Below are 20,008 nucleotides of genomic sequence, written 5' to 3'. Positions count from 1 at the left end.
GTCCACACCTCTGCCATCTAGCCTGGCACTACCCTAGTAGTGTCCTTCTCGCCCCCCCTCTCACGGCCAACGTGGCGCAAAAAGCGGGGAGCATCGCGAAGCCATCCGCGCGCGCGTGCGCTTCGGTGGAAATGTTTGCGGAAGCAACTCAGCCGAATGTTTTCGTTCTCAATTAGTCTCGTTTATAAACACCGCCAGCACAAGGCAGACCCGCGACTGCGTTCTTTCATCTTCAACTTGTCAAAGTCGAGAAGGGCTTTGGTTCGCCGATGTTCAGGCGATCGGCTCTTTGGTGTTGTTGTTTGTCGTTCACAGTTTGGCTTTGATGTGCCAGTGTCTGCCGTGTCATCACGAGCTGTCACGTCGGCCCGTGTTTACCCGTGGATAACGTCCGCAGGGTATGCCAGGCGGAAAGCCCCTTCCGTAATCTGTGTGTGGTGTGGGTGGTGTGTGTGTGTACGGGGCAGGGCGAGGACGATGATGGTGATGGTGGTGAAGATTAATGTCCCGCACATACCACACGGAACACTTTGCACTGTAAATGTTCGCTATTCATGGTGGAGTTTGTGTTGAAAATGTGCACCATGTGAGAGGAACATAGCGACACGTTCTGAGTAGCAACAGTTGTCAATTATTCATTAGAACATTACCGTGATTTCAACACGTGTTTAAATTTTTTATCGCGTTCCGAAGGTGATTAAAACTTCATGGCGCAATATCAACATTAACAACGAACTCTAACATCACCAACCCCGAGAAAGAACTCTAGATGACCCAACCTCTAGTACAGTGGTTTTTAACCTTTGCTGCAGCCTTGTAACCCTTTGGTTCTCAATCGTAAACAAAATGTATGATGTTAATAAATCCACAGGTTTGATGAAACAACGTAGTTGTACTTACGTGCCCGTGCCCAATTTGTGTTTCGAAGATTTACTTAAAGAAAAAAGAATCTCTCCGCGTGTCTCGCACCCCCAGGGAAGAACCGCCGCTCTCGAACAAACTCGACATGACCAACCTCTATAAAGAACTCTACACGAGCAACCTCGAGAACGAAATGAATAAGGGAAACTTATGGGGAACTGAACGAACAGAAACTAGTGACAACCCGAGCTGGGAACTCGCCCGAGAGGACCACCACGTGGAGATGGAGCCATGAGTTCAGCTCGCGCGCAGGAACGAGATGGCTCGTTGCGCCCTATGATTGTTATGGTGATGACGTTGGGAGGCACTCATCTTGCAGTGGATAGCTCATGCGTGATCATGACTGTCTCGTGACATAGCGAGGCGTTCTCCAGGTCCCTTCAGTCACCACTGGGCCTGCACGCATGGCTGGAGAGAGGGAGCATTTCACAATTCAGCTGCTGTTGTCCATGGACGCACACGAACAACAACGGGGCAATTAAAAGTGTGCTGCTGTTGTTCCGACAAATGGAAGGAACCGGAAAGACGGGAAGACCTCACGGAGAAATGGCTTGACGACGACGACATCGTCAGAGATTGGCGTCAGAAAGATGTGGCCACTCACTCGAGCACATTGGCACGGGACGGAGGAAAGTGGGAACAAAATGACGAAATGTGCGTTGGACACCTACGGGCTCTCTGCCCACAGATCGCGATGATGATGATGACATTGAGCTGTATACCTAAGTTATGAATATTTATATATATTTCCTATAATTTTGAAAATTAAGACGAACAAAAAACTCGCGGATGGCGCGCGCCACGATGACGAATGCCAACGCCGTCGCCGATGAAGCCTCCCACAGGCGCTATCTCTCAGCGTGTCCCCCTCCGCGTGCGCGTCTCCATCCATCCACGCCGTCTCTCCGTGTGCCCCACGCGGCCCGCTCGATTCGCGGTGGAAGTCGGAGATGCCCGCGGCGTTGTTCGCAAGAGGGAGGCCCCTGCGTGCCGGCGTCGCGGTGCAAATTTTGGTAAATTAGAAATTATTTTTGACACCGCAAGTTACTCGATTGGAATGACAGCACGCGGGTGCATTGGAGTCATCATCGCCCCCCCCGCCCAGCTGTGAAATATCACGAGACTCAAGTGAGAATTTCCCCGTGTGATCAATGCGTAGTCGTACGCACGTGACGTTTCGAGATATGAAATGCAGCTTGAAAGGATTCGCGAGAGGCGTCGTGGTTGCCAGCTCGGCAGCCTCGCGGTTGAAAGTCCCCTCACCCTCGCAACGCAACAGGAGAGCCGCTGACAGAGGGGCGAGGAAGCGAAGCGAGAGGCAAGCGCTCTCGCTTTTAAATCTGATCCCGTGGCCGCTCTGCCGCCAGATAACGGAGTCTCGTGTGATGGGGGCGAGATAAGTGGGCAGTGGAATTCCGTCTGTGTTTTGCAGAATTGTCATGTATGTAGGCGAGCGAAGCCCACACTGAAAACTAAACTTGTTTTTTTTTATATTTCACCAGGTAATGCCCACTGAACTTTGTACAGTAGCGATGTTTTAGAAGCGACCTGGCCACAAATGATAGCTCAACGAAGGTGGCTTAGTTATCACGTGGAGACGTATAGCAGACACATACCCGAAACGCGTGTTTATAAATGTGGAGGGAATAAACAAAGGAGGGGCTCGGAGAGAAAAAAAATCTACAAACTCGTGTGGCCGGGTTCGTAGCGCAGCGCGCTAACCAGGTCGCCACGCGCGCGCGTGTCAGACGATCGACCACAGGCTATGGCCTGCAGAGTAAAAACACACACACACACAGAGAGAGTAAATCAGCTGCGCGTGACTCATTGGAGGCAGCTAAACCTCGCGCGGTGTGTGTTTGAGACGTTCCAGAGTCAGTAGCGACACGGGGCGCTGTGTTTACTCCGCGCGGCATTGCGTGTTTGGGCTATAGCGGCCGTTATCAGTCTCGCTCTTCCTCCATCCCCGTGTGTCGCGCTCCCTGCCCGCTCCGGGGTCTGGCCCTGTGCCCCCACCTGCAGCTGGAGGGGCCTGCGGGGCCCCCCACCCCACCCAGCATGCGTGGGACGCCAGCGCCGAGCGAGAACGCGGCCGTGTTGGTGTCGGCCCAATCTACCGCGCAACCCTTCCCCTTACTCTCTCCCCCCTCTCTCTCTCTCTCTCCGACTCGACTCCACTCACGGAAATTAAGAGGACCGTCCGTTTAAATGGGTAATTGTTGGGAAGTCTCCTCCAGAGTTTGCTTACAGAGCGCGGAGATGCGTTTACCGTATATAAACAAGTGGCCGGGCAACGCTGTTCGTCCCAGATCCCGTGCAGATAAATCCGCCTGGAACCCACCACCCGAGGCCCGTGTGTGGCACCACCCAGAGCCCCCCCCCCCCTCATGCTATCTTCACAGCCATTGCCCTGTTGTGAACATCTGAGCACTCAACAGCGCAACACGCAGCAACGAAAGTGCATGTGGTCTCTGTCGCTGCAAAGTTCATGAACGATAGCACCGCGTGTGCTGAATCCATTCCAAAAAATGCACGCTACAAGCCAAGTTGGCAACCACGGAGCTTTTCGATGCGTGGCGCATGTGGAGCGCCGTGCCAAGGCGCAGCACGGCTGCTGGAGGTGGTCCCCTGCTGGAGGTGGTCCCGTGCTGGAGGTTTCCCGTGCTGGAGGTGGTCCCGTGCTGGAGGTGTCCCCTGCTGGAGGTGGTCTCGTGCTGGAGGTGGTCCCGTGATGGAGGTGGTCCCCTGCTGGAGGTGTCCCGTGCTGGAGGTGTCTCGTGCTGGAGGTGGTCCCCTGCTGGAGGTGTCCCGTGCTGGAGGTGGTCCCGTGATGGAGGAGATGTCCCGTGCTGGAGGTGGTCCCGTGCTGGAGGTGGTCCCGTGCTGGAGGTGTCCCGTGCTGGAGGTGTCCCGTGCTGGAGGTGTCCCGTGCTGGAGGTGTCCCGTGCTGGAGGTGTCCCGTGCTGGAGGTGGTCCCCTGCTGGAGGTGGTCCCGTGCTGGAGGTGGCTGTGGAGGCGCTACCCTATTCTTGTGATGTCAACAGCAACAGCAGCAGCAGCACTGCGTTCTGGAGCTCGATCGCAATGTCGAGATCTGCTGGCCACGACGAGAGGACTTCAGCAGATAGTTCGTGTAGTTTGGCCGTTCCTCCTCCGTTAGAGGAGTGCACATTACAGCGGGGTCACTGCGTAATCCGTGGATGCTTGTGTTGCATGGTCACAATTGCACTACTGTGGCCAGTCATTATTATTCCTTCATTCATGTGCGCATCAGTCTGTTGATGTTGTGATGCGGCTGATGGTTGCACCGCCCGTGTTCTCGAGGAGGAATGTCGCAGCCGGGATGTGCAATGTTTGGGGTCCCGGATGCGGTGTTTATGATCGGCGTCCGCGTCGTCTCCACTCAGCTCGCGCAAGCAGCCTTCCTCCAGATTTGGCTGAGATCCTCGGAGGCTTTGCGCGGGCATGGACAGGGGGTGGGGGTGCATTCACCGTGACACGGAGGAGCGTGGTCGGAATGGCGTCTCGGCTCGGATACCGGCAAGGAGACCAACACTTCACTCGAGCTGACAATGTAAGATGCTGGGGATATCCCCCGGTGACGCACCTACGGCGAGGGAGGTGGCGTCGGTCCCCGTGTGTGCTGTGGAGAGGGGGCGCTGCTGCTTTCAGCTGGGTTCCATGTGCGCGCTGCGCTGCGCTACGAGCCTGACGACCCGCGTTCGATTCCTGCTCATGGTCAACACCCAGTGACGATTATCTGAACCGGTCCTGGGCCTCCTCTAGGTCGACTCAGCCTTAAATGAGTACGTGGTGCGGTGTGTAGTAAACATCGCCACTGGGGAGGCAAAGGCGGCCGGGCGTGGTGTTCGCCACCCACCCCCTCGTGTGCCGTTCTGGCCTTGATAGGTGCTCGCTGACAGCACTTGCCCCAACAGTCTGTTAAGGCTACACGGGGAATCTTTGTCTTTGTTGTTTTGTACGGTCATCACGCGCCGGCGTTGAGACGCGATATAAACTCACGAGTGGTTGCCAGCCTTCTGCAAGCGTGCGCAGCGGGAGGGGATCTGAGTGAATGGACACTGGCAGAGCGTGGCGGGTGCGGGGCGTTTGTCGGTGGTGAGAGTGCGCGCGCGTGCGGGGTGGAGGGGTGCAAGGGTGGCGGAGGGTTCAGGCCAGGGTGGGTGGGTGGGGGGGGTCGTTCAGGCGGAGGGGTGCAGGGTGGAGGATTTTTCATGACCGTAATCGGAGCCGAAGAGCGTATCGGCGATAACTTAGAAGCGACGGACGGGACGAGAGCGCGGCTAAACGCGGAGGCCCGCGACCTCCTGGTGAAGGGACGCATTATCCACGGCCTGGGAACGACGCCGCGCACAATCGTGCAGTGAGTCGCAGTCTTCACGCCCATCACCAACCGCGACGCGTCGCCCGTCACGCCGAGAACATCAGCGGGGGAGGTGGTGGCGGTGGTGGGGGGGCACTACCCCCCCTCCCCTACCCCATGCCCCCCTTGCACACGAACCCCCCCCCCCCTCCGCGTCCTCACGCTGCCTCTACGTGCGCGTCATCAGCCATTGCCTTTGCGAGGCCACGCTTGGAGAAATTCCCCGTGGCTTTTAAACACAAATGATGCTAATATATATTTTTTTATATATAAAAAATATATATTGTCATCAGTTATGCAACACTGCATCAACACCGTACAAGCCGCAACACACAGATGCGCATGGGTATGAAGATGCGCGCAGCCAATGAATGGATAAATGAGTCGCGTTTATGATGCAGTGTCGGAGGAAACCGGAGCACTGGGATTGTGTTGTGAAACGCTGCGAAGCCCTGTGCGAATGGCGCTATACAGAAAACCGAGTTTTACTTCCTTACTCTACTTACGCGGAGAACACGTACGCGCGCGAGCGAGGGGGTAACGCTCTATCCCATACAGATGGGACAGATGGAGATTTAGTCCACACTCGCTGGCAAACCAGGGTACGGCGCATCATGGACGCCCACGGGGAAATGGGAGTTTCGCAACAATGCGCGCGATGATCCACTAACCCCAGCTGCTGTCTCCACAGCGCTGGACGACACCAGCCACGTGCGGAGACAGTGGCCATCGCCTCGGTCAAACCTACCAGGAAGTCGCCTGCGTCTCACGAACTCGACGTGCCCATGTCTACTGCGTACCGTGTATGGCAGGGTTCGTCTCCTGAATCGACTGCGGATTGCTGCGATTCGTGATGCATTGTTGGGGAGACTGCGGAACAGCGAATTCACAAACAAGCAACTATTCCCGTGGAAGAAGCTTGCAACCTCTTCGTGATGCCGGGGATAATACAACAACAACGACGACGACCTCGGGATGGGACTCCTCCGATACAAACGCTGGCATCGCATCCGCGACCTGAGCCTCCGTTGTCCGTTCGCGAGGATGCGGGGTTCAACGTTCCAATTCACGAGACGCGAATAACGAGACGCATTTCGCGAGAGTGAGAGCCGGGTCATCAACATAACAAGAACATCACAATCAGACGAAAACAACTGCGTCATTTGGTGTGGGAGTTGAACACATGCGGACATATATCGATATAAATTCCTCTACAGTACAAATCGGCTCGGGCAGATGCTCCCCGAGATTGAACACAGCACGAATACCACAACGAAGCTACGGATACATTAAACATTAAACAGGTGTAGGGTGAGTGGAGTACAGCGCTGTACGGACTGATGTGCAAACAAGCAGGGATATACGAGTCAAACGCAGGGCAATTTGCACCGTGGTTTCAAAGCTCATGGTCGACTCAGCCTTAAATGAGTACCTCGTGCGGTGTATTAAACATCAGCACTGGGGAGACAAAGGCTGCCGGGCGTGGTGTTGACCACCTACCCTCTCGTGTGCCGTAGCGGCCTGTATCGGTGCTCTTCCCACGGGACGTGCCCTAACAGTTTGTGAACGGCTACATGGGGGATCTGTGTCGCTGTCGTTGTACCCATCGGCAGGTGTGGGGCAAGAGACCCTTGGCAAAGCAGAACGTCGTCTCAGTGAGCGGCGAAGGCGATGCCGGCTGCTCGTGGGACAGCTCTCGGTGCTAACCTGGGTCCCCGGTCATTTCTCACGAGTGCAATTTTTGATTCTTAACAACAACTACAAAACCACCACCGTGCTAGGGGCGCGCGTCCCGCCGCTCTGCTCGCAGCGCATGAGTTGGATTCCGGGGCAGGATGGAGGAGGATGGGGCAGGATGGAGGAGGATGGAGGAGGATGATGGAGGATGGAGGAGCCCGCTGCGATCCGTGGCTGATCCGCTCGCCCTCCCCACCCCCGCGAGAGTCGCGCGCACAAAACCGCCAGCGACGCGTCCATAATTGCGTTCGTTCCGCCGCGAAAGCGCGAATTCAGCGCCGAGAAGAGTTCACCGTAGACAACAACGGCGAGAAGCCCCTCTCGCTCTCTCACACTCCCCCCACTCACTCTCACACACTCTCTCACACTCCTCCCCACACACTCACTCTCACACCTCGCCCACACTCACTCTCCCACACTCATCCCCACACTCACTCTCCCACACTCACTCTCTCACACTCACTCTCCCCCACACTCTCCCCCACACTCACTCCCCCCACACACTCACTCTCCCACACTCACTCTCCCACACTCTCCCCCACACTCACTCTCCCACACTCTCCCCCACACTCACTCTCCCACACTCTCCCCCACACTCACTCTCCCCCACACTCTCCCCCACACACTCACTCCACACACTCACTCTCACACCTCGCCCACACTCACTCTCCCACACTCTCCCCCACACTCTCCCCCACAATCACTCACAATCACTCTCTCACACTCACTCTCCCCCACACTCTCCCCCACACTCACTCCCCCCACACACTCACTCCACACACTCACTCCACACACTCTCTCACACTCACTCTCCCCCACACTCTCCACACACTCACTCTCCCACATTCTCCCCCCACACTCACTCATGCGTGCGTCGCTATGCCGGACGAGGTGCGCAGCGCTAACCCAGGAGATGCGGGCTCACACCGCGAAAGGGGGGGGCCCACACCGCGGGGGGGGGGGGGGGGCTCACAGCGCGGGGGGGGCTCACAGCGCGGGGGAGGGGCTCACAGCGGGGGGGAGGCTCACAGCGGAGGGGGGCTCACAGCGGGGGGGGGGGGGGCTCACAGCAGGGGGGGCTCATTTGGCCGGATCACATCGCTCGCAGCGCGCTGATTTATCTCCGCGCATCCCCGCGAGTCGCGCCTGCCGCGTGACCCACGAGCCGCGACGTGGGTCACTCGCACCTCCGATTGGCACGGTTGGCGGGAGACTCCGTACGGTGCGAAAGAAAGTTCAACGTCCGTACGTGCACGGTAAGGTCAGCCACAGTCAGTCCACCCACGGTGCACCAGAGGTCACCGAGCAAAACACCTCCCGCAGTGGTGCACAAACAACAACAACGACGCAAGCTCCACACATTCCTCGACAGCATCGTGACCTTCAAAGAAAACGAAACATAGACTGGGTGCCCGTGTGATGTCACGCGTGAGTCTCGTGGGGTGGGGGGTCCCTGGTGAGTCTCGTGGGGTGGGGGGTCCCTGTGTTAACTCGTTGAGACCCCTGGGGGGGGGGCCCGGTGAGGACTCGTGGGGTGGGGGGTCCCTGTGTGGACTCGTGGGGGGGGGGGGTCCCTGTGTTAACTCGTTGAGACCCCTGGGGGGGGGGCCCTGTGTAGACTCGTGGGGTGGGGGGCCCTGGTTAGACCCCTGGGGGGGCCCTGGTGAGACTCGTGGGGTGGGGGGCCCTGGTTAGACCCCTGGGGGGGGGCCCCTGGTGAGACTCGTGGGGGGGGGGGCCCTGTGTAGACTCGTGGGGTGGGGGGCCCTGGTTAGACCCCTGGGGGAGGGGCCCTGGTGAGACTCGTGGGGTGGGGGGCCCTGGTGAGACCTCTGGGGGGGGCCTGGTGTTGACTCGTGGGGGGGGTGGGGGGCCCTGGTGTTGACTCGCTGCGCCGTGATTTGTGTGCGCCGCCTGGGCCATCTCCATGACAAAGGCCGCCGCCGCCTCCTCCTCCTGGAGAGCGCGCAGACAAAGCGGCCCCGCTCGAGGGCCCTCAGGCGCACACAGAGTGGCTGTGTGTGTGTGTCACTACTGTAGTATCACACACACACAGACACTCTGTGTGTGTCACTACTGTAGTAGCACACACACAGACAGTGTCACACACACAAACAGACACTCTGTGTGTGTGTGTGTCGCTACTGTAGTAGCGACACACACACACACAGTGTCTACAGTATGACACACAAACAGACACTGTGTGTGATATTACAGTATGACACACACACACAGTGTATGTGCGGTGTGTGTGTGTGTGGGGGAGCGGTGGTGTAGCGGTTAGCGCTACGCCGCGCTTCGAACCCGGCGGACCGAGTTCGACTCCCGCTCACGGCACAACACCGGTGACGATGATCTGAACATGGTCCTGGGCCTCCCCATGGGTCGACTCAGCCTCAAATTAAGTACCTGGTGCGATGCGTAAACATCGTCACTCGGGAGATAAAGGCGGCCGGGCGTGGTGCTGGCCACACACCCCTTCGTGTGCCGTGCCGGCCTTCATAGGTGCACTTCCTGAGAAGTGTGTTAAGTAAAGTCACGTAGAAGGGAAATAATAAAATAATAAAAATAAACCAATAAAATAATTCTCACGACGTTTCGGCCACAACGCAAGCAGCCGTCCTCAGGTGAAGACCAGGTCTGTCGGGGAGACAGTGTCTGAATGACAGACCTGGTCTTCACCTGAGGACGGCTGCTTGCGTTGTGGCCGAAACGTCGTGAGAATTATTTTATCATGTTTTAATTTCATTATTTCCCTTTTACGTGACTTTACCGAAAGAACCAAGAAGATGAATCCCTGCAGTCACGAAAGCTTTAAATCGAAATTTAAGTGTGTTAAGCTTATACGGGGATGGGGACCTTTGCCTTAGTCATACACACGCACAGGTGTTAACCCGTCTCATGCCACTGCACAGCAACACGAACTCCAGCCTGGGATCTCCTGCCACACGGCAGGGACCGGGGGGTCGCTGGACACAACAACGATCCCCCCAGGACAGCCTCAACAGATGCGCGTGTTGGCGAGTGGCACCAATGAAGGCCGGCACGGCGCACGTGGGGTGGGTGGCCAGCGCCATGCACGGCCACACGTGTCTTCCTCGTGGTGATGTTTACTCCGCACCGCCACGAGGTACTCATTTGAGGCCGAGTCGACCTAGGGGAGGCCCGAGACCGATTCAAATAATCGTCACTGGTGTTGGCCGTGAGCGGGAATCGAACTCGGGTGGCTGGGTTTTTAGCGCAGCACGCTAATCGCTACACTATCGCTCCCCACTCGCTGCACACAGAGACGCAGCAGTGCTGAGCAAGAGGGCGCGAGACACGGAGAGATACGGAGAGCGATAGCCATGGAGAGACAGAGGGACTCGAAGACAGCCACAGAGAGGAGATAGACAGGGAGGAATTGAGACCGCGACCATGTAGAGACAGGACTATCCTCAAAGACTGACAGAGAGAGATAGGCACGGAGAAATACACGAAGATACAGAAAGACAGCTACATTAATGAGACAGAGAGAGAGAGAGAGAGGCACGCTGAGACGCTGAGAGCAACCCGAGCACAGAGGCAAAGACAGAGAGACTAAGGCACGGAAACACGGAGAGCCAGATTCGTTAATGCGGAGATGGGCAAATATCACGGGGATACGCGGACTAGAGCCAACGTTTGATGATCCACATTCTCTCAACTATCATCGCAGCCAAACACCGACGTTTTCCGACAAAACAAACTCATTGTACTTTCCTCGCCTTCTAATTAATATACTTCCACTAGGGAACGTGGGTTAATGTTGCTCGTTAGACGAGGGCATCCCAACACCGACCTCGGGTGGCATGTTTAGCTGCTGCGGCGCCTACATAGTGCAGCAGAGTCCAGCGAGTGCAGAATGACAACACATGGGGCCTCAAGGTGGGAAGGGTGGCCGAGGCCTTGGGCGAGGTTGCCACAAACCACCTCCTATCACGCATCCCGTCGACTGAGCAGGGAAGATTATTGGCGCCGATGTTTTGGTAAGACTCGGGGGAGAATGACAATGGGGGATTCATAGTTTACACATGCGGGTGTTGCTATGAACAGGCGGGTGGCATGTGCGTATTTGTCACTCGAATTCAAGACGCCCTGCAAAGGTTGACTCCCACAGGGCTACGAGTATTTGACAAAGGTGCACAGACGAACAATTCCATGACTGCCAACCCCATATCAGTGCCTACCTTTTTACAGACAATTCAGACCTTATTGATCACCCCGTGCCCCTTATACTGTACATCTCAACGTTCATCCTGCAAAGTGCCATCACAAGGGTGAAACACCGTATTGAAACGCTGTACGCCGTATGGACCTGAAACACTCAATTTCCCTGTACAATAATACGGGGTAAAACGTGAGTTGACAGCTATGGATTTCTCATGGAGGAGGAATTTTGCACAAATCACATGATCCCTCACATGCCAGATATCTTGCTCAAGGTCCAGATATCTTACAAATTGGGAATCTCATGAACCAGGTATCACAGGGAGCCCATACTGAAACGGCTGTGCGCCGTATGGACCTGAAAACTCAAACCCCCTGTACAAGAATACGAAGTAAACCGCGTGGGTTGACAGCTATGCAATTCGATTCAGCTCTAAAGCCAAACGACCAAGTCGAATGTTTATAAACTGAAAAAGTCCCCCTCCTCCTCCTCTTCCACGTCAATAGAGATGCACTCACAATGCCAGCTGTGCGAGTGGAGCGGGTCTTTTATTGTGTGTGCTCTGTGTTCAGGGAGTTGGTGCCGCTTGACTGCTCTCACGCCGGAGGCGAGAATCTCCCTCGCACAGAACTCGGGACTCCCAGAGATTGAATTTTCCTCCTTCACCACCCATCATCACCACCACCACCATCGCCTCCCAATAGATTCGATGCGATTTTCTTACGGGGAGAAACTCAAACTCATTTACTGGCCACAGTACTAATACAGTAAAAAAGAAACGCCACACACCGTGATTTCGAGGTCGTAAAAACATTATTTTGACTTGGCTTAAAATAGATATACTTGTATATACATATGCACATATTATACAGAAGAGCGCACACGACGATCCATCCGTCGCGTCTGTACAATTGGTTGGCTTCGACTCGATATGGCGATGGTGACAAAATAAATATAAGCGTGACCCCCCCCCCGTCGCTACTCATCATTTGCCAGATTTCGTTCTCGTGTTTGGAAACAGCCGACTCGCCCAGTGGAGAACCCCCGGGGTGAGTTCGTGTGACGGCCGTCGCAGCCACAGTCAAGCGCACAGCCTCGGAGCAAGCTCTGTTCGCTGCGACTCGTGATGGCGCTTATGAGCAGCGGCGCAGCATCCACGTGGGGAGACCAGAGTCGAGGACCATCACCTGGTAAACCAACCAGGTGATGGTCCCGGAGAGGTGGATCATCGCAAGTCGCCGCCGCTGTGTCGACGCGGAGTTTACTCAGTGTCAGGGCGACTCGTGCCCCCGCCGTTGCTCGAATCCCATCGAGTCCAGCAGTGGCAGCAGCAACATCAGCGGTACCGGCAGCATCATCAGCGGTACGTGAGAAGTCCTCGGAATCCCAGTCGAGCGAGATGGCGGTGATGATGCTGCCGCTTCGTTCCCGCACGTGACACTTGTGCAGGCACGCGATAAACGTCTCTCCTTTGAAGTGGCCACGCGGGCGATGTGTTACATTCCCACGGCGGTGAACACGGACAAGCGTCTGTGCGGCGTGTCTGCCTGGTGATGAGCGGGGACAGCGCGGCTGGAGTAGGGAGTGTGGATAGAGGGAGTGTGGAGGAGGGAGTGTGGATGAGTGGCTGGAGGACCGAGTGTAGATGAGGGAGTGTGGAGGAAGAAGTGTGGATGAGGGAGTGTGGATGAGGGAGTGTGGATGAGGGAGTGTGGATGAGGGAGTGTGGATGAGGCAGTGTGGAGGGAGTGTGGATGAGTGGTTGGAGGTCCGAGTGTGGATGAGGGAGTGTGGATGAGGCAGTGTGTATAGAGGAGTGTGGATAGAGGAGGGAGTGTGGCTGGTGGACGACTCCGTCACGCAGCGCGGGCCGCGTGCCACGCGACCCACGCGAGTGCGCCGAGCTGGGCCCCGTAGGAGCTCCGCACCCGGGCCCCCCGGGAGCCGAGCGCGGCCCGTGGCCCGTGCGGCCCGGGGACCGGCGGGCCGGGCCCCTCGTCGCCGTGAAGTTCCTCGTCGTCGTAGAAATCGTCCGTCGAGGCGCCGCTGCCCGACTCGGCCGCGCCGCCGAAGCACAGCCTGGCCATGTTGTCCTTGACCACCTCGCAGAAGGGCCGCTCCACGCCGTCGCACACGCACTCGCTGAGGGCCAGGGCCCTGGGCACGGCCAGCATGCGGCCGATGATGTCGCGGCAGCCCGCCGTGCATCGCGCCCCGTTGAAGAGTTTGCCGCAGCTCATGAGGTACTGCTCCATCGCCCCGCCGCACTCGGGCTCCTCCTGGCAGCGCTGCCGGGCTTCGGTGCAGCCCATGGGGCCGCCCTCCTCCTCCTCCTCACCGCCCTCGCCTCCATCCGCGGCGCGCCTCGCCGAGTAGGTGCGCGGCATGCACGGCTCGATGATCCGCTTGTAGCCCAGGCAGAGCGCGTCCTCGCGGCAGTCGCAGCTCTCCAGCTGGGGCCCGCTGCGCGTCTGGTTGAGGCGAATGAGCGCGTGGATGCAGTGGCTCGGGCACTGCGTCCCAGGCGCATCGTCCTCCTCCTCCTCCTGCTCCTCCTGCTCGGCGCCCTCCGCGGGGTCGCGCCAGGGCGCGGACCGCAGCACGCCCTCGCAGGCGCGCAGGTACTGGCTGTAGGCGCGCTTACACTCGGCCTCCTGCAGGCAGCGGATCTCGGCCTCCCAGCACGGACGCCTGCCCGCGGCCTCCCCTTCCTCCCGCAGCCCCGAGGCCCCGCGGCAGAAGCGGCAGCAGCAGCAGAGGAGGAGGAGGGCCACGCACAGCCACCAGCGCATCGCGGCCATGCGCGCCGCGCTCCCTCCGCAACCGCGGCCGCAGGTCGCGCCGTGGCCACGCGGCGGCGGCGGCGGCAGCGGCAGGCGAGGAGGAAGAGGCGGCCACGGGTCCCGTGGGGACGCGGGGCCTTACCGGCGGGGTGGTGGTGGGGGGCTCTTCACGTCGCTGGCAGCGGGAGCTCGGGGTCTCCCCGCGCCACGCCGGGGGCCCGGTCGGATCCGCTCGTGCCGGCAATGGCGACCCTAGGAGGCCGCGGAGGAGACCGCGGGGGGCGCGTCGGCCCGGCCTAGGGGAGCCCGAAGTTCGTGAGTCGGCGGGCGAGCGAGCGAGGAGCCGCGTCGACCCCCTCCACCCTCTCGAGGCTTCTCGCGGACGAGCGCGCGGCCGCGTGGTTCGCTCCGAGCCGGAGTGAAGGCTGCTGCTGCTGCTGCCTGGAGACAGAGGAGAGAGACGGGGGGGACGAGGGAGCGAAGGGTGGATGAGAGAGTGAAGGGGATGAGAGCGAAGGGGATGAGAGAGAAGGGGGTGAGAGAGAGCGAGCGAGCGAAGTGGGGGACGCGACTTTGGACGCGCGGCCCGGTGTCTGCGCGCGGCCCCGCGAGCCCCGCGCTTTGTGGGGCGCCCCCCTCCCCTCCCCCACCCGGCACGCCGCTCCGCGCGCCCATTGGCCGAGAGGAGCGCGGGGTCATCGCCATGGCGACGCGGGGGAGGGAGGGAGGGGCCGCGCGGTGGAGGCGGGGCCTAACGAGGGAGGGGGCGGGGCGTGGGGGGGAGGGGCGGGGTCGCGGGGGGTGAGATCCCAGGCAGAGTTTGTGGTTCATTTGCTTTGACGGCAACTCAAGTTGAGCGGGGTTTGCAGTCTCCTTTGCAAGAGTGACCTGGTGTCACCGAGACGCCGTGGAGGAGATACCTAGACACACAACAACAACAACAACAAAGTGGCGGTGACGTCACCACGGCGCTCGTGCCAGGCTAGGTGCACCTCGATGCCACGTGAAGGCTTCCTAGGTGTTATGATGGGTTGACTGAGGTGACTGCACCAGCTGTGACCCCTACCGTGTCAACTTGCTGCGTGTTAGCCGCCCGGCGCCACGCTCGTTGCTGCGAGCGTGGCTTATCTAGCTGCCCTTCGCTGTTGTTGTAGGGTGACTGCCTCCAACTGCCCAGTAGCCTTATGGTCCACCTAGCCTGGCACTACCCTAGTAGGCACTACCCTAGTACCAGTCGTCAGAAAGTCCACTCAGCTCCACATCCTCCTGTACCACTTCGGTCCAACTCTTCTCTAGCCCGTGCCGCACCCGTTTAGCCGCCTCTATCCGGACAAATACGAGTTGATTCTAGATTTGAAGTTTTCTTTGGTTCTTTCAGTAAAGTCATGTAGGTGAAAATAATAATAAAATAAATTTGTGTTTTCACTTTTTTATTTTATTATTATTTTCACCTACGTGACTTTACCGAAAGAACCAAAGAGTATAAACACGAGCTGCTTTGGCATGCGGTTGGTTGGGCATGCGGGCTACTTGACCTTGACAACTGGAGGAGCTCATGCTCTTTGGTCACGTAGGCATAAAATAAAATAAATAAATTATTTTATTTTAAATAAAATAAATTATTAAAGTAAATAAAAAACATTTTTTTTTTAAATTAAATAAATTATTTTATTTATACCCACGAAAATAATTTATTTTATTTTATACCTACGTGACTTTACCGAAAGAACCAAAGAGTATGGATTCCTGCAATCACGAAAGCTTCAAATCAAGATGGAGACGCTCACTTTCGGGACTTTGTCAAGATAGAGACACACAGATATACATGAAGACACATATAGATACACAGTTTCTAAATGCCAGTGTATTTTACGTAACCAAGTGAAACTCACGAGATAAGGATGACTTGGGGGTCTCCAAAATTACAAAAGCAGAACACATAAACGAAGCACAAGCAATCCGAGAAAAAAAACATCCAAAGATAAATCAGCTCAAGAACAACTGTTACATGCGAAATTAAAACATACTCTACAAACACAAATTAATCTTACAGAAAATACAAAATACAATTCCCAAAAAATACATTTTACACATGTTGGCTCGGACAAATCATTTTTTAAAAATGTATTTACTTGAAAACGAAAAAAAAAACCACAGTGCAATTGAAAACCCGCAGTGCATTAAGTTCGAGAAGCATGAAACAGATGCATGGCGGCTATTGCAGAGTGGCTATAGATGCAGGACGGCTATGGAATAGAAGGCTACAGAAGGGCGGCTATAGGATATGGGACAGATGCAGGATGGCTATAGATTAGAAGGCTACAGAAGAGTATAGGGCGGCTATTGGATATTGGACAGATGCAGGGCGGCTATAGATTAGAAGGCTACAGAAGAGTATAGGGCGGCTATTGGATATGAGACAGATGCAGGGCGGCTATAGATTAGAAGGCTACAGAAGAGTATAGGGCGGCTATTGGATATTGGACAGATGCAGGGCGGCTATAGATTAGAAGGCTACAGAAGAGTATAGGGCGGCTATTGCTCTGCGGCGACTTTTTTAGCGCATCCGATTGAAAATGAACTGCAGGAAATGTGGGGAAATCTCAACAGAGACGAAGTCTCAGCATAAATACGAGCAACGCGGGAGTGTCGTGCAAACGCCACGTGGAGGCGCGGGTCAAAGCAGAGCGCGTGATCCTGGGCCGGCCAGGGCAGGCGGAGAGAGATCACATTGATGAGAGCAGGGAGGCAGGAGCTCATTTGAATAAGCTGAACTTGATGCTGAACGGCAAACGAACGCAGCACATGCAGTGTCGAGACTTGGAGTTTTCACTCCCGTGCGTGTCGCCTGCTATGTGACGAAAAATATCGTGGACAAATAAACGGGGCGATTCTTATATTTGGTCTTTTCACAGATCTCTTTTGTGTGGGGCTAGAAGGTCATCAGGCTTCCGTCCATGATAACCCCGAGACATCTTGGAGTGGGGTCACAGCGCGCTCCGCTACCACACAGAAGAACACGTTACGGGTGGCATCTGCCGCATGATTGTTCAGGTGGGAAGCGCTTGTGGTGGTGGATTTGGAAAGGGTTGGTCGCATTCTGTAGCGCCGTGGTAATTCGCGCGGGGGAGTGAGCAGGGGCATTGATGAAGTGATACAATTACAGGCACTTGGAGCATTGAGATTTTTCTTTTGTCCAAGGAACCATGAACTTTAGTGCTAAAGAGCATCGTTCCGATGGCGGGGTCGAGTCTTTCCATAGGACAACCACGTTTGACTCCTCTACAAATGTGTACTGATTTTATCGACCCCTGAGGTATGATGGGCTGAGTCAACCTCCAATGAGGATCTTCTGAATTCGCAGCCTTCCGATTGGGCGCCGCTCGCTCTGCCGCTGAGCCACCTGCTGGGTTCATGGAGAAGTGGGAAAGAGTCACGAGGGATGTGGTGGGGAGTCATGGGGGGAGTCACGGGGGGGAGTGGGAGGAGTCATGAGGGGAGTCATCGGGGGAGTGGGAGTCATGGGGGCGTGACAGGGGGGGGTGGGAGGAGTCACGGGGTGGGTTAGGGGAGTCACGGGGGGAGTAGGAGGAGTTATGGGGGAGTCACGGGGGGGAAGTGAGAGGAGTCACGGGGGAGTCACGGGGGGGAAGTGGGAGGAGTCATGGGGGAGTCACGGGGGGGAAGTGGGAGGAGTCATGGGGGAGTCACGGGGGGGAAGTGGGAGGAGTCATGAGGGGAGTCATAGGGGAAGTGGGAGGAGTCATGGGGGAAGTCACGGGGGGTGAGAGGAGTCATGGGGGGAGTCATAGGGGAAGTGGGAGGGGTCATGAGGGGAGTCACGGGGGGGAGTGGGAGGAGTCTGTGGATGAGTGGGAGGAGTCAGTGGGGAATGGGGGGAGTCACGGGGGAGTGGGAGGAGTCTGTGGATGAGTGGGAGGAGTCAGTGGGGAGTGGGGGGAGTCAGTGGGGAGTGGGGGGAGTCACGGGGGAGTGGGGGGAGTCTGTGGATGAGTGGGAGGAGTCAGTGGGGAGTGGGGGGAGTCAGTGGGGAGTGGGGGGAGTCACGGGGGAGTGGGGGGAGTCACGGGGGAGTGGGGGGAGTCAGTGGATGAGTGGGAGGAGTCAGTGGGGAGTGGGGGGAGTCACGGGGGAGTGGGGCCGCGCTGTGTGGTCCGCGCCCCGTGTTTGTCTCTCCCGCGAAGCGGGGCGGCCAGGAGGCGACTGCCTGTGCTGATAATTTTGATAAATTTACACAAACATCAATTAAACAGCAATTAGCTTGAGACATTCCTGATTTAAAAAGCAACATTGGCTGTTTTTGTTTTCCCACATTTTAGAGAATTGTAGTTAAAAAAATATATAAGTTTTTAAACCAAATTAAGAGTGCTCCCCTGCGTTTGTGGTGGGTTGTGGGTTGTTATCGGGGTCACATCCAGCGGAGTTCCCATCAGACACCGCGGTCATCCGATGCCCCAGCGTAATGTCCCGTCATCCAAACTTCCAATTCGTGGAATTGTTTGAAATGCGTGTCTGACAAAACAAACTCGTGTTTTGAAATCTGTTTATGGAGCAAAAATAAAGATACACGGGGGGGGGGGGGGGGGGGGGCTACATTCAACACGAACGTTCATTTTTAAATAAACATTGCATTCTACACACACACACAATAACAACCACCGTGCGTGTCACTAAGTGGCCGTGAAATCCACGCGGCACTTGTGCCAGGCTAGGTGCACTGCGACACTAGTGGCACCAGTCGTTGACGAGTCCACGGGTTGTCCCGTAACACACGGGGCCCCACTGTCTTTGCTCGCCCACTTCACGCCTGTCGCCAAACCATTGCATCACGTCTGGCCCGGGGCCCATCGGGGTTAGAGGGCACCGCTCACAAACCAAGGGTGGCACAGTCGGGTTTTGTACAATCGGGTTTAATTGTCTTTTCATATTAAAACCGATCATCTGAGATTGGGAGAAATCCGGTTTAATTGGTTCTAATTGCAAAACCGCACTTCTCACCAATGGGCTTCATCCATTCCAAGCTAAGGAACTCACTGGCGTCCACGATTGTGGAGGAGAAGCTCGTGTTCATCAAGACCAACCTGCCCGCCGCATTCTACGACTACCCCGTGCCCGACGGCCCCCCCGAGTACGATAGCAGCACCGACGAGGAAGCAGCCTAAGCCTTGGATCAGAGTTTCGTATTCATTAAACCAGGTTTTAATTTCCCGAAATCTGGTTTAATTGTATTAAAGAAAAAACCCGATGCTTGCCGCTGGAAAAATCGGGTTTTTTCCACCCATGTCACAAATAGACGGCCGCGCGTTTGCAACTCCTGGGCGCGGTTGACTTCAGCCAATCGTCGATCTGGGAACGTTCAACGGCTCTCATCCTCCGGGGCGCCGCGGTGGCGAGATGTTAACTCCCTCGCCTGGTGTGCAGGAGGTCGTGGGTTCGATCCCGACCCAGACGTGTCTCTCTCTCTCTGTAGTCGCGTGGATTTTTTTATCCGGGTCCCCCGGGTTTCCCCTCCACATCTAGAAAAATGAGTTTAGTATTTGGCTGTTAAAAATCTCCAAATGATGAGTCACTTCGTTGAGCTATCATTTGTAGCGAGGTCCCTGAAAAGAGCTACTGTATGAAGCTCAGTAGGTCTTACCTGGTAAAATAAAAAAAACGAGTTTAATAGTTTAGTTTTTAGAATGTCTCCTGCCAGAATGTCAAATTGACCACATTTTGGGATTGGGGTTGCCAGAAGAAATCAGCATTGCTCCGTCTTCGCAGGGAAACACACTTACGATGAGAGGTCGTGACCAAAAGTTGTTTCTGTACTGGACATGCATTGCAGTCATGAGTAGCTCGATCCACAAACACAAACGGAGGCGGTATCACAGCAGCGACAATTCACCACTCCGCTCCTCCTGACGCAATCATCCAGTTCATTAGCCACCCCGATTAAATTTTATAGTTACCACAGTAGCGAGACGAAGAAAA

General features: G+C 56.3%; 1 protein-coding gene across 1 annotated transcript; it reads right to left on the bottom strand.

The window, feature by feature from the left end:
* Positions 1-11,782: 11,782 nt before the first annotated feature.
* Positions 11,783-14,600, bottom strand: LOC133354193 (growth arrest-specific protein 1-like). The gene has a single exon (XM_061570837.1). It carries the CDS (start codon positions 14,030-14,032, stop codon positions 13,088-13,090), a length of 945 nt encoding a protein of 314 aa, XP_061426821.1. The 5' UTR covers positions 14,033-14,600; the 3' UTR covers positions 11,783-13,087.
* Positions 14,601-20,008: the final 5,408 nt, after the last annotated feature.

This window comes from Lethenteron reissneri, chromosome 46 (assembly GCF_015708825.2).
Source record: "Lethenteron reissneri isolate LAM-NWPU_2019-01 chromosome 46, ASM1570882v1, whole genome shotgun sequence".
Taxonomy (NCBI): Eukaryota; Metazoa; Chordata; class Hyperoartia; order Petromyzontiformes; family Petromyzontidae; genus Lethenteron; species Lethenteron reissneri.
Note: the sequence above shows the minus strand (reverse complement) of the source record. Positions and strands in the feature narration are given on the sequence as shown.

Bases quoted from the DNA above. Each gene is read 5' to 3' on its own strand.
- LOC133354193 (XM_061570837.1), bottom strand. From the start codon at position 14,032: ATGGCCGCGATGCGCTGGTGGCTGTGCGTGGCCCTCCTCCTCCTCTGC.